General features: G+C 39.3%; 1 protein-coding gene across 1 annotated transcript in view; it reads right to left on the reverse strand.

Moving 5' to 3' along the window:
* BANK1 (B cell scaffold protein with ankyrin repeats 1) overlaps window positions 1-15086 on the reverse strand; it is a gene marked incomplete at its 5' end in the record, with an annotated part of 136431 nt that overhangs the window by 73829 nt on the left and 47516 nt on the right. The window contains one exon of the mRNA XM_082315052.1: window positions 13438-13634. Within this exon, the coding sequence (XP_082171178.1) occupies window positions 13438-13634 (197 nt within the window). The remainder of the gene's footprint in view (window positions 1-13437; window positions 13635-15086) is intronic.

The following is a 15086-nucleotide window of genomic DNA, read 5'->3' on the forward strand; positions in this document are numbered from 1 at the left end:
TAAAAGCACAACCTTTTTGGTTACAGAAGACGACAATCCATGATTCATTTGCATCATTCTGCCAATTTACAGGATTTAATACAGATCCAAGTATAATTCTACAGCCTGTTAGCATATAGCTACTTTTTAATACCATTTTTCAGTAGCCTTTGCAGAATGAAAATAATGAATAGCAGCACTCAAATTTCTAAGCCTGTATCTAATTGCAAAGCCTTTCACTCTTGCCCACATAAATATGGTCAATTTGTATATCATAAAACCATAGAATCATAGAACACTTTGGGATGGAAGGGACCTTTAAAGGTCATCTAGTCCAACCTCCCTGCAATAAGCAGGGACATCTTCAACTAGAGCAGGTTGCTCAGAGCCCCATCCAGCCTGGCCTTGAATGTTTCCAAGGATGGGGCATCTACCACCTCTCTGGGCAACCCGTTCCAGTGTTTCACCACCCTCATTGTAAAAATTTTCTTCCTTATATCCAGGCTGAATCTACTCTCTTTTAGTTTAAAACCATTACCCCTTGTCCTATCGCTACAGGCCCTGCAAAGTCCGTCCCCATCTTTCTTATAAGCCCCCTTTAAGTACTGAAACGCTGCAATAAGGTTGCCCCAGAGCCTTCTCTTCTGCAGGCTGAACAACCTCAACTCTCTCAGCCTTTCCTCATAGGAGAGGTGCTCCATCCCTCTGATCGTTTTTGTGGCCCTCCTCTGCACCCGCTCCCACAGGTCCATGTCCTTCCTGTGCTGAGGAGCCCAGAGCTGGACGCAGTACTGCAGGTGGGGTCTCACCAGAGCAGAGCAGAGGGGCAGAATCACCTCCCTCGACCTGCTGGCCACGCTTCTTGTGATGCAGCCCAGGATACGGTTGGCTTTCTGGGCTGCGAGAGCACATTGCTGGCTCATGTCCAGCTTTTCATCAACCAACACCCCCAAGTCCTCCTCCTCAGGGCTGCTCTCAATCCATTCTCCACCCAGCCTGTATTGATACTGGGGGTTGCCCTGACCCAGGTGCAGGACCTTGCACTTGTCCTTGTTGAACCTCATGAGGTTCCCATGGGCCCACATCTCCAGCCTGTCCAGATCCCTCTGGATGGCATCCTGTCCCTCAGGCACGTTGACTGCACCACTCAGCTTGGTGTCATCTGCAAACTTGCTGAGGGTGCACTTGATCCGTATAATGTTATCCAGCAAAATCAAGATTTGATATATCCAATCAGTAGTTCATCTACATTTGCTGTGAGAGCTATTGAAAGATCTTTTGAAGCTCTCTTAAGGAAATGAGAATAAAAATAGAGAATACATGATTCTCCCTGCCCGCAGCAACATAATCAATCCTGTGTCTACTTTTCTCTAAGGAGCTATCATAAACTATCAACAATGAATTCTTTCACTTGACCTGGCCTCTATTTTTCACATATATGAAAAGTCTTAGCTGTGGCTCCAATCATATGGTTCATTCAATGCAAGAATAAAATATCTCTGCCTTCCCTGCCATAGATTTTTCTGTTCTTAAATGCATTCATATTCTTTTGTGTCCTTTATAATGGATTCACCCAAAACAGTATAGAAGTTTCCAGTCTCACCCCATTAAAGAAGAGAAGAAATCCCACCTATATAGCAGAAAAACTTATTATAGTAATAATTGGGAATATGCAACCTTTGTTGCTTTGTACTATTGTCATCCCTACTATCCACAAACCCTCCATAGCCGTTTTTGCAGCAGATCGAAGTTCACTCTCTCCACATCCAATACATATTTTTGTATTTGTCCTTTATGACCAGACTGTCACATATGGTGTTCAGACCATGAATCCATAGCTAGCCTTCCCCCGAGTCCTCACGGACTTCTTAGGCAACAGCAATAAAGCTGTTTATGATCCATTTCATTTAACACAAGCTTTTCAAAAGGATATTAATCTTTCAAAATTCTTGAAATCCTGCTAAATCCTTCTCATTTGCTTGGTATAATGGCATTTATTTTTGCTAGTGGCCATTTTACACAAGCCACAAGCACCAAATTTTGACCATATGCTTATGAGAACGTGGTGCCACACAGTATAACTTCGTCTGATGCTCACAGTCACAGTACTTCAGAACTCCAGACACTTGAGTGATCATTTTTAGCTTCTCCATCTCTACTTAGATTGGCATACCTTGTCCAATGTATATTTTCACCCCCTGTGATCTTCAGCTGCTGGTGGAAAAAGACAGAAATAACTCCCTAAGAACAAATTCTCAATTCCAATCAAGTGTAAATCCCTGTATCTTCTTCTGTTCCAAATCTCTCCACTTTTTTCACCTGTACTGTGGTAGGCAGTTAAAACTCCAGCTCTTACGAAGGTATGGTTTTGTTCATTTATGCCCTGCATATGTTTTTTCTGCTCTGTGGAATGGATGGTTTTGTTCAACAGTAACCCACTAGCTCTGCATTTTTCCAAGGTTGCTTAAAGCCTCTGCTCATGTACTTCTACCATCTACTCTTTTTTGCTGGCACCTACTGCTTGCAGATATAGAGTGAATCACTGTTAAAACCCTATCCAGTAGTTTACCACCTTTATGGAGATGATTTCAATTCCAATAACTACTCCTCCTAGTTAAGTGCTGCATGAACAATGGGCTGTGTTTTGCTCTTGGCACTGTGCATTATTTGTTCTTCAGTAACGATTCACAGTCCAGGGTCTCATAGACGCCTGTTTCACTGAGTGCCCGAGCTCTAACTAAACACATCATATTTCATGAGCCACAACACAATGCAGTCCCAATGTACTGCATATGCACACTTGCTTCTTTGTCATTTTATTTAATAAAAAACTAATAAGAAATATCATCTTTCTCTTTGCATTACATGGGTGCATTTAATAGGCACAAAAGAAAAAAATTAAAAATAAAAAAACATTTATTTAATAATCTGGAAAAAAGGAGGTTAACAGTTCTCACTAATGACCCCAATCACGATTGCTTTCAGAGTTCTGAAATTATCTATTTTTGAGTTTCCAGAAGGAGGCTTTTTTTCTTTTTCTGTATGTGCATAATTAGCTCAGGCCTGCGCCTAGGTCTGTCTTGTTTAACTTTTCTGAAGAGAGGAACAAAGAAATCTGTAAAAATCACTAGTTTTTACAGTTATAACTGCACTGATAATGTTGTCAATGATGACAGGTGTCCCTAGGACAAGCTGGCCAGAACTGACTGCAGATCTATATACCAGTACTGGATTTTGTCACCTTTAACCTCTTTTCCTTGCAACACAAGACTAATTAATTTGGAAAGCACCTTGGAGTCATATAAAGTCTCCATGGAAACTTTTGTTCAATCCTTTGACCCATTTACGTAAACCAGTACATGCTATCAACTGGCAGCATTTTTAAAAAAATATATCTCATTAGAAAAAAATCTTTGAAGGTTTGATTAACTGATCCAATTAGGAATCACACTTATTATATTACTTCCATGCTTGGTACAGATACTGATTTCTGTGTTTTCTTAGGTAGCCTGATGGGAACTTGCCAGTGTCTTCCATATGGCAGGAGCCTTCCTGCCTACTTTCATTCTTGTGGCTCTCTGAATGTGGTATTTATTAACAGGAGATGAATTCAGCCGGAATTCAGAAGCTGCAGGTGGCCAACTGCAGGTCTTAAGCAGTTCTCTAATGTTTCAAGGATGGCTCCCAGGTCACACCAAGACCATACAGGAGCAGCAAAATAACCTGAGATCTCAGAAGCAAGTAAAATCAAGTCAATGTGGCTCGTAAAACTGGCATCATCAGAGAGTGCTAAGATCCAGTTATATGCCTCACAGTAAGAGCTGTAGAGAACCATTAACAACTTCTGCCTGAGAACAACTCCCAAACCTCTGACATACGTATACTGCTGCTGCCAGCCACACGAAGATTCTGGCACGTAGCTCGTGGGGTTGAGGAAGGCTGCCCATGTCTGTTACAGACACAGCATAAAATTTCAATTACAGTGATTATGATGGTTATTAAACATGTATTATAAAGCAATCTTTTAACATATTGGCTTTCTTCATGAAAGTGAACACATATATGTCAATCACTGCACGTTCTTCTGAGTTTGGTAGAGTGTGGGAACTCAGAAACCATTTTTAAGTCCACACCAAACATAAGAAAAGGAAATGATTATTGCTAGACACCCTAGAGTCCTGGCAATGAAATACTGAATCAGTTATTGTAAAACAACATACGGGGGCAGGAAGAATAGAAGGCAAAATAAAGAGTGTGCCTTCTGTGCAGGGTCCTCGGACAGAATTATAAATTGAGATTGTGCATGGCTGTGTTAAACAGAACTAACACTATGCAGGGCAGAAATGGATTTTCTTAAGCAGTTTCATATAATGGGCTTGGTAGCTTTGAGAAATGCCTTTCCCTAATGGTCATTCTATTGATGTAGTGGCGAAAGACAATTTTTCTAATTAAGCAATAAATTACAGCTGTAGGAAAGTTTGGTAAGTCACCATTAGATCTGTGCAGAGCTTCTGAACTTTCAGATTGCTAAGGACGTGGCAAGCCTCTTACCTAACTTTACTCATCAATTCTTGCATCTCCACCTAGTTTTTCTTAGGGCTTTGAAATCAAAAAGCTCCCTTCAGATCTCACAATGTCACTCAAAAGCTAGGTGGTTTTGGCTCACAGATTATATTTACCACAATAACATTAACAGCTCCTTTCCGCTCCTAATTTTCCTTCATTTTCCCTCATGAAGCTGAAAAGCCCTTATTACAGTTTTGCTCTGCATTTTTTTTTTTTTTAATTTTTTTTTCTCCCTTTCTGAGGGGCTGGAGAAAGGTGTTGTTAATATGCTATCTTTCTTTGTACTCAACAACTTCTAAGATATGACAGATGTTTGATTCCTTCCAGATCACTGGGAGGCAGCCAAAGGGCATACTCCAGATAGCCTCACTGAGAGCATACACTATATCAAGGTAAATCTGCTTTTTGACAGTTACACATATACCTTCAAATTGCTTCAAATGACAGAGGCAAGACCCAAAACTTCCTTCTAGACTTCCCATTGGAATGCCCCAGCAATTCTTCCTTCTGTAGTAAACCTGGAGCTAGCAGATGATTTTAGATCATTTCACCTTTTCCTTTGCATTGCAAGGGCTTCCAAGATGTCTGTATTTGAGGAAGAAGAAAGTCAACCTTTTCACCTAATAATACAGTTATTGGAACAGTCAGTGCAGGAAAGTTGATGGAAAGGTGCAAGGAGCAATTGTTTTAATGGACAACTCTGGGGTAGCTTCTCCCTGGGAAAGTTTCTTCCTTAACCTCATGCAACTGGTTGTAACTGAGGTAGAGGATTCATGCCCTCATGATGCAAAAACAACACACTACACAGTGACTAAAAGTTCTCAACATCCACAGAAATCTCTAGCCTGTTGAATCCTTCCTATGCCACTAGCTTCAGTGGTATCTTAACTAGCTGAATAGAGAAATTGCATCTTATACAGGACAGTATTTCATGTCAAATTTCTTTGTTCACTTACCATGACAGAGGTTAAGCAGAAGCACCTCATTTACTCTGAAAACAGTTACTATTCTACATATCTTTACCATATACCTTCTAACACCTCCTCAGGCTAGTACAGAGTCATTATCTACCTAAACATATTTATTTTCCACAACAACATAACATGGTCTCTTTTATTTTCTCTCACTTCTGTAAAGTATTGCATTTGCATTTTTCATTAACATAAACAGCTTAGCCAAATGTTTTTTCACATGTTCAAACAAATTCAGAGCCTAATAATGCAGACAAATGATACAGATGATTCTTTTCAGCCTAAACACTACTGAAAAACTGGACACTCCCCACCCCCCACCTTCCCGAAAAATCCTTTAGCTAAGTATCTTTGCTGATGTTGCCCTGTCAACAAAACAGTCGGAAAGACTTCTGGAAATCCCTTGGTTTTACAACCCTAAATACATTTACGAACAGAGGTATCATTACAGAACCCTTTTCATTTTCCCTGCTTCTAATTCACAAGCATTTTGCCTGAAATTCCATTAGTATTCAAGTTTCCCTTAAAAATTGTAAAGGCTTTTTGAAACTGTGAATGGCAAATAACTGACTTCCACTGTGTCACTGATATGGTTACAGAATATCAAAAGATGAGACAAAATACCAGACAATTCATTGGAAAAACTATTCTAGTTCACTTTAAATTACACACAAATTTCAATAGGCATCTCATACAGAAGTAAGGTTTCCAAATCTGCAGTTCCATTTATCATTCTTTTTGCAAGAAGGCTGTACTCAATTGCACAGTTATGACAGAAGATTTAAGCACAGTTAAGGTGCAAGGTTCTAGCCTGAACAAAAGTCTACATAGAAACTTTAAAAATGTGTTTAGTGTAATGACTGTGATTTTTTAAAAATGAGAAATCTAGCCTTCTCTCCTTAAAGACAAGCTTTTCCATGCTCAGCCTGTACCTTATCTCTTCACTGAGATATAAATTGTCTGACCTCAAAAGGCACTATATGCCAGCATATTGTTACAGGGAGCACATCCCTCCGAGAACACATGAAAAAGAGAAGAAGGAAACCTTGTCAGCTAGTAAAAATAAAAATAATAAACCCCTCAAACCAAATCTGAAACACAAGACACCAGGCACTGATAACGGGAAGCCTCTCCGCAGGCCATTTTGGAAAAGAAAGAGAACCCAGTGAACAAACATCTGACAGAAATCATAGGATAACAGTTGCATATCAGCTGGCAGAAGCTCACGGGACTTAGCTCCAATTCCTCAAGAAGTTTAAGAATTTGATTTGTGAATATCCAGTCACTAAAAAAGTATCAAAGAATTTGTTCACTTATTCATTTCAGTTAAGGAACTTCCAGTGTACCAAAGAATGCATGTAACCAGCATTTCTGAACATTAAAATATTGTGGCAAGAATAAAATCCCAGCGGGCTTTACCGAGGAATCACTAGTGGATTAGCATGAAGTTCAAACCAGACTAATCCTCTTCTCTTTCATATACTCTTCCAGTTGTTTGAAAGTAATGAGCTATGGACCAGTGCAATACTACAGTAGTATTTAAAGTAATTAAACAAATATTGATAGCAATCAGATTAATTTCATTTAAGATTCTTTAACATATATCCACTTCATGTGGTCCTTCCCCAGCAGAAAATTAATAGCTCAGGAAGATATTGCAACCAAATTTAAACATATAATAGTTTCATGCTGGGGAGCTCTTTCACATCATACAGCCTTTTATAGAAACACAAAGTTAAACATAAATGTAAGAATAATACTCCTGTGTTCAAAAAAGCTGATTCCCAATGAGCTTCTAGAACTCCCTAGCAAATCATGAGAATCCTTGTTGAAGGGATTCCTGTTGTGTAAAGATTTATTGTCTTTTGGTGATAGTAGCTAGAAAGCCAGGTAAGATTCTTCTTGCGTAAAACAACTGAGGAAAAAAGTACCCTCAATTTCCACAGTACATTGTTTTTGTAGATTCTTTTCTATTTCATCAAGTTGAAGATACTTGAAGAAATTCTGTATTCTGATTCCAACCATTCACTTCAAAATAAGACATAGATGAGAGGGGAGAGGTGTACAATGATAAATTACTTGCCAACCTACACCCCTGCCCATCCTTTAAGTTCGCTAAGATTTAAAAAATATAGCTCAGCATTTCAGAACCGAAAACTCCCCATATGTCTTCCATAAAACAGGCTCCGAGTGAAAATTATGACCACCTGTATGATAATGTTTCTCTCTGCTACTGAGGGAACTGCTAACAGCAGTGAACTCAGTAACTATGGATCTAGACTTTGCGGGATGTACCTCAACAGAGTTAGAAAGGAATTGATGTAACTCTCCCTTCTGGAAAAAACAGGCTTCTTGTGAAAGGCCTATCCAGGGCAATGTCTCAATCTATGCAATTCTAAAGGAACTTCACCAATACGTACAGAATTAAATACCTATATTTTTTTCAATAGCTGCCTAAAGGGGTACCTGAAGCAGGCAGACAGAATTAAACAAGAAATCCAGACAGAGTTTTGCTGGTGGCAGAGGAAGAAGATTCTTCCATCTGTTCTGCCATGGATTGTCACAGGCCTGGGCACAGATCTTTGGGAGGTTAAAAAAGCTCAATTAACCTGCATTTTCTGCCTTAGCTTTCAGACAACCAGTTCTGAAAGGTTAGAAGGTATTTTAAAAATAAAAATGAATTCGTGCTGTCTCGACTGCGTGGTGGCAACATGAAATGACTGTTTCAATTTTTAAATTTAAATAACATTTATGTCACCCCTAGGAATCGGCTTTAAAGGCCAAAGCCAACAATCAGAAGTTATTTGCATTAAACAACCAATAAAACACTTCCTGAATTGTATTTTTCTTAGAAATTGTGATGTATACTACAAGTGGTACACAGTAATCTTCCTGACTATGACACATTCAGCAGCACAGTTCTTAGTAAAAGAAGGAAGAAATTAGCAACCCAAAGCGCTGGAACAAAGAATTACGCCCGTACCAAAGCATAAACGCCTGAACTGGATATCAGTGCGACCTCCAATTTTAAATGTTTAGGTCACAAATTGAACATACTCCCCTCATTAGTCACTTAATGCTTAGAAATCTTCTCTCATCTATTTTTTAAATTCCTCCTTTGTGTGCTGGATAAGAACTTCATTTAAGCGATTTCTTTATTTTCTGGAGGCGGAACTTTTACATAGGCTTAGAAGACCACAGCTGGCAACAAGAACAACAAGCTAGCGTCAAAGCAGCTTTCAGGGATAGAGCATACGCAAAATACAAACACCTGAAATAGGGCCCCAATATCCGAGCAAACAACTGCGGCTTAACATAGTACTACCTATCACGGGGACTGTAACAACTGACCACAGATATGTTTCAAGCCTGTGGCTAATGGAAAGCAAAAGTACTTCCACCTTTCTTACTGGCGTTTGAGCCAACAGCTGGATTAACTAAACTCTAAAGACTCATCATTTACCCTGTTCAGATGCTCCGAGACAAGGATTCCTGCCAATATTCCTACTGAATGTCTCTTACTAGTTTTAAATTGACACATTTGGTTCAAGCAATTCAACCTAAACGCAATTATGGAAAATATTCAAGTACTTGGTTCTATAGAGGAATAAAATCACAAGACAAAGTAACAATTCAGGATGTTATCGCAGAATGTTAAGTGATATCCCTCTTTTATGCTACAGAAGAGGGAATTACTTCATCTAAACCACAATGAAACATGTAGAAATTGGAAATTAATGTCCAACTTAGATGGCTTTGTGCTAAAATGCAAGAAAAATACAATTTGCTTAATAAACTGCTGGCACATTTGAAACTGAGCTTTATCATAATCCCCATTAAAGACTCTTTTAGGGACAGCTCCATCAATTTAGTACCTTTAACACAAGTGGATCAAGTCTTGCATTCCCTCAGCACAAAGGAGACATTTTCAAGGAGTGTTTGAAATGCAGGATTCTGACAGAGAAGGCAGACACTACCACATGTGGGAGCACACATTCATACAGGTTCTTAAAGGGTGTGATGCTTTTAGCATTTAATGACCCTGCATATAACACTGGTACTAAAAGGGGAAAATCTCTTCCTCCCCCATTCATACAGCGGTATCAGCAGAAGCATGCCACATGTTATGTGATCCTTCCCTTGTGCTTTGCTTTCACACAAATCAGGAGACCAGCTCCCAGCATGCCCACCAGGCACTCCAGATCTGCCTTCTGTGGCTGTAACTCTCCCCACATCAACACTGTTGGTGTCCAGTTCCAGAAAAGATATTTTCCCTTTAAACAAGGACAGGGAACTTGTGTAAGCCTGCTGGACGTGGGAGCTGAAGGGCATTACCAGCAAAGCTGCATCGCCAAAAAGCCCTGAGCACAGATCTGCTCACCAGCCACCAAAGAGGGCTGCACAGCAAAGAATAGAAATAGGAGCCTGAGGACAGAAATAGGAGCTGTGGTGTTGCTGCTTCTTCTTTTGGTGCTCGTTCTCTCCCTCTAACCATCTCAGGGAATTCTTACTCCCCTAAGGATTCCCCAGCACAAAGGCAAATGAAAGACATTTTATAGGATTTTGGACAAATTAAATGTATGTTTTAATACACTCATTTTTCTGGAACCCTATTGCTCTTTAAGACAGAAGTGATGAATTACTGTATATATTTTGGGGCCATACCTTAAAGAAACGGCAAAACACAGGTAACAATTTTAAAACGGTAAGAGGTGTGCCAAGTAGAAAAGTACTTCTGTTGTAATAACGAGCAATTTCAATACTTCAGCTGTAACGGGAAGTTCCTGGAATGTGGTTAAACTAAATTCTGCTTGGCTCAGAGCCACACAAATATTTCTTTTCCACATTCTCATCAATTACAGAAGTACAGTAAGTGTTTTTGTTTTTAAGTGTACTATTACATGGGACACAAATAAGTCATTTTTCTTCCAGTGGCTGGAGCTAACATTTCTAAAATACCATATTACACAGTTGGCAGACTTGAAGCATGCTCCAATTCTCACTTGTGCCGGATTAGTAAGCCACACCATCTGAATCAACTGAAAATGGGTACTACAACTGCATGTCCCAACCAGACTACACATGCTCACGATGGTAGTGGGGTTGTTTTTACCTCAGGCCTGGTATAGGTATTCACACTTGGGAGAGCAGTCATCATGAGCAGAGAACAAATATTGTTAACTGTTTACGGGCAAATAATATCTGATATGTACCGTGAAGGAACGGCTTTAATGAAAAATTACATTGTATAAAGTCAGAGTTACCACTATAAATCCATGGTTTAGATTGATAATTTTATGCTGAAACTTTATTAGGACAATTAAAAATCTTATTAAAAAAGAAAAGCTAATCAGGTGTGCACATACTTTGCATGCTTTTTAGAGTGAAACGTTACCACCCTCACAAAAACTGCCTTCTGTCACTGACAAAGTCTACCAAAATATAAAAAGACTTCAAAAGTGCAATGTACTCTCTCAATGCATATCAGTTGTAGTCTGCTTGTACCACGTGTGCTTATGTTTCCTCTCACAGAGGCCCCAAACTATACCATGAGGTTGAATATGAGTGCATTTCTAAGGATGAAAAGAAAACTACCCATTTTCTGAAGCCTCCAGTCCCATGTGGGGTGCACAACAAAGACATCTGAAGTGCAGGGGAGTGAGTTTCTACAACACTAGCATAAAAAATAAATGTCCTACGGAATTAACCATTATCATTAAACATGATAAATTAACATGGAAACTATGTTTCCGTGCTCAATTCTGACTCATATGACCATCTCAGAAAAGAAATCTAGGTATCTCACTGAGAGTTAAATATCACCTCATTCACATTATGCCTAGTCTTACCAATCCTTTACACAGTGTGTACCCGGAGTACCTGACCATACAAAAATGGCATCTAGCCAGATCCACAGGTAGGGATGTTGGGGAACACAATTCCATTCTCTGCAAGGCAAATTGGTAAACTACAAGAACTGAAGGTCCTGACCTTATACGTCAGACTGCTACTGGCAGCTCTCTGACCAAGGATGACTGCGAGACAACTACTGTAACTAGAAGTTCTTATATGTAAAATTACTAACATGTTGATCCAGAAAGAGAGCCTGGTTTTGTGGACAGCTTTATGCTGGATCATAAGGAGGATAATATTTTCTGCAGTTAAATTTGATCTCAACTACAGTATCAAAAACTGAGGTAAAAGCATCACCTCTGTAGCACAACACCCCTTTGCGCTCCATCAGCGGAAAAAGCTCTGCAGTTTTTTGAGATCTGATCAGATTCGTTGTCCAGTAAATGCAAGAAAATATTCCGTCACTTCAGAAAAGACACCAGGTCACATTCTCAATTAGGCATGAGCTTTCGTTAACAGTATTAGAAAAGGAGATATACCTGCTTTGCAGATACTCTCCCACCCTCAGTGTTTTTAGAGCCTGTATCAATACCTGTTCAACAACAAAAAGTTAAATAGCATATTCTCATTCAGCATCTTGACCACTGCCAAAATGCCTTACTTTCAGGTTCTAGGGTCTGCAATTTTCTTCCCCTTGAACTCATAGAAAATAAAAATCTGCTCATAAAACACTGCTAAAGCCATCTGCATGGTTCAACACTGATCACAGTAAACTCGTCTTCAGTTTTCCCAATGCCTCTCCTTCACCTTTACATTAGATGCCAACTGTATCAAAGAAAAAACTTGATCAATCCCTATGTCCTTGCTCTAGAATTTTAATAACTAACCTCAGTCAGCCAGTGTTTCCATTCTTTATGATATCTCTTTCTACATTAAACTACCTTTAGGTTTCTTGCATTTTCCTCCTTAGTCATGCAAAACATTCTCCCCTACATAATCTACACAGCTATTATCTTGTATTTCTTCAAATGCCATCTTTGGTCTTATGTCTATCCATGGTTACATCAAGATGATTGGTTAACAGAAAAGTGAAACTTCTAGCTTTCTCACTGCTTGTATTTTCTCCTCTTACATGTCTGTTGTTACCATTTGTCTGTGAACATGGAGTCCAACACCAAAAAAAAAAAACCCACCCCAAAAAACAAAACACACCATCAGCAAAGCCGCACCAGGTCTTCACAATGTAGGCTTACTTATGCCATCGTTCACATCCCGTCTTTCTTTCGATACATGATTTACCTAATTTGTTCTCTAGGCTTTAAAACCTCTGGGGCAAGAATTATCATCTCTGCTCATATTATAGTTAGCACAATAAAGACTTAAAATAGGTTAAAGCTCTCAAATGTTACTACAGTATATTGCTTTTTATACTGCCAATTCTGTTAGATTTTATTGGCAATAGTTTGCATGCTACAACTATGCACAGACCTTTATTCTATTATTATCTTTCATGTGGAAAGGTAACTATTGCCCCAAACCCCTCCTGCATACCCAGCTGAAGAAAGATTTACTCCATCTAACACAAGGTGGTAAAATTTAGCCTTCCTTCACAGTGGAGTGGACAGCCAAGGCAGGGCAACCACTCTTTGTTGAATGCTGAAGAGTGGCAACACTAAGAGAGTTCAGAGTCACTTTTAGAGTGACTTTTAAAGAAGTCTATCTCCTACTCTAGACAGTTGGGCTAGACTACTATATAACCATTGTTTGGGCCCTGGAAGCACCAATCTAGCTAGGCCACATGAGGTACTTACGATTCACTGTTCTCCTTCCATTACATGCCTAAAATTCAAGTAGCACAAAAACTCTGATCTCCATTATGACAGTGCACAAAGAAAGTAGGTGTACCCCATTTTGACCCCTCTTTCTGAGACGGGGAGTATAATAATATTTTCAGACAGAAGGACTACAACATATTAGGCTTTACAAGAGGAGATACTATGGGATCTCAGTAGTACAACATCATAGTCCCTTGGTTATAGATGACATATGAAAAAGCATATGGACTTACTGACAACTCCTTGATTAATTTTCTTAGTTCCCTGTGCCCGTGCTTCTCAGCAATACTTGCTGGATCATCTCCATATTTGTTGGTTATTTTGCAAGCGCGTGTGGCCTCAGGACAATCGAGTAGAAATGTCGCAAGGTTCTTTAATCCAAATCTGGCTGCACAGTGAAGGAGAGTAGGAAATTCTTCTAAATGGCTATCTGTATATGGAAACAAAGTTTTCATAAAGAACAGTTTTGCTTTTATAGAACACCTTCCACCACCTTTTACAAAGTCCTCTGAATATTAGCGCTACAGAACTACAGTTATCAAACTGCCAATACAGAACTAGTATCCAAAGAACAATTCCTCCAACTAACAGTTTTACAATTTGCATGTATATTTTAATAAAGGAGCCTTTAGTATAACTGAGAAATCTCATTTTTCTGGCAGATTTTAAAGCACTTTAGTTCTATTGAGAAGTAAGTTTTCTTGCAAGTGGAAGAAAACTCTACAGCCAAGACATGCTTTTGCTTAGGTGTATATGATTTAATGCTTTAGGAATATTTTTAATTTGAGACATCTGAATGGGACATTTTTATACGTTTATGGTGCTATGTTTTCAGGATTTCTCTAAAATAGCATGCTATTACTTTCTGTCACAGACTTTATTTTTCACCTTGGAGAACTGGGACAAAGCTAAACTGAAGTCAGTTTATCATTTCAGCATAGCCCTGTATTCTAATTGTAGGAGTGGCCACAAGTTACAAGCAGCAACAACAACAAAAAGAGAGATCAAGCATAAACAATACTTCCCTCTGCCTTCATATTCTACTTTCTAATCACTTGTGGTTTGTCCTGTAGTGATTTGTCTATTAAGACATGCAGTGTATCTCTTTTCCAAGTATGCATCCAGCATGCCCCGGGCATCATCAATTTCTTGCACCCTCAGGGTCTTTTGGCAGTGTCTTTACTACCCACTGCATGAAGAAGTGCTTCCTCTAGGTCCTGCTAGGTTCAACTGATAGTCCCTAATTCATCTTATTCTCCACCTCTGTCTGCCCTCTCTGTACTTCTAGTGACTTACTCATTGCCAGAATTTCTTTAAGAGCTCCAGTCTACTTAATTGTGCCTTATAGAGAATCAACTCCATACCCCCACTGCTCTTTTCTGAACCTTTTCCAGCTTTAATGTAACTATTTTGAGATGATTGCAGAAGAGCTGCACATGATACTCAACTTGTGGGTGAACCATGTAATTTATGCGTTGTCATAATTATGTCCTGTTTTGTTCTCTATTTCTTTTCTAATAATTCCCACTATTTAATTTGATTTTGATCTGCTGCCTAGCAACAAGTTGATGTTATCATGGAACTGCATGGTTGTCGTGGTTTAACCCCAGCCAGCAACTAAGCACCACACAGCCGCTCATTCACTCCCCCCACCCCAGTGGGATGGGGAGAGAATCAGAAGACTAAAAGGGAGAAAACTTGTGTGTTGAAATAAAGACAGTTTAAGTAAAAGTAAAGCAAAAGCTGCGCATGCAAGCAAAGCAAAACAAGGAATGCATTCACTCCTTCCCATCAGCAGGCAGGTGTTCAGCCATCTCCAGGAAAGCAGGGCTCCATCATGGGTAACGGTTACTTGGGAAGACAAAATGCCATCACTCCAAAC

This window comes from Platalea leucorodia (assembly GCF_965183815.1).
Source record: "Platalea leucorodia genome assembly, chromosome: 6".
NCBI lineage: Eukaryota > Metazoa > Chordata > Aves > Pelecaniformes > Threskiornithidae > Platalea > Platalea leucorodia.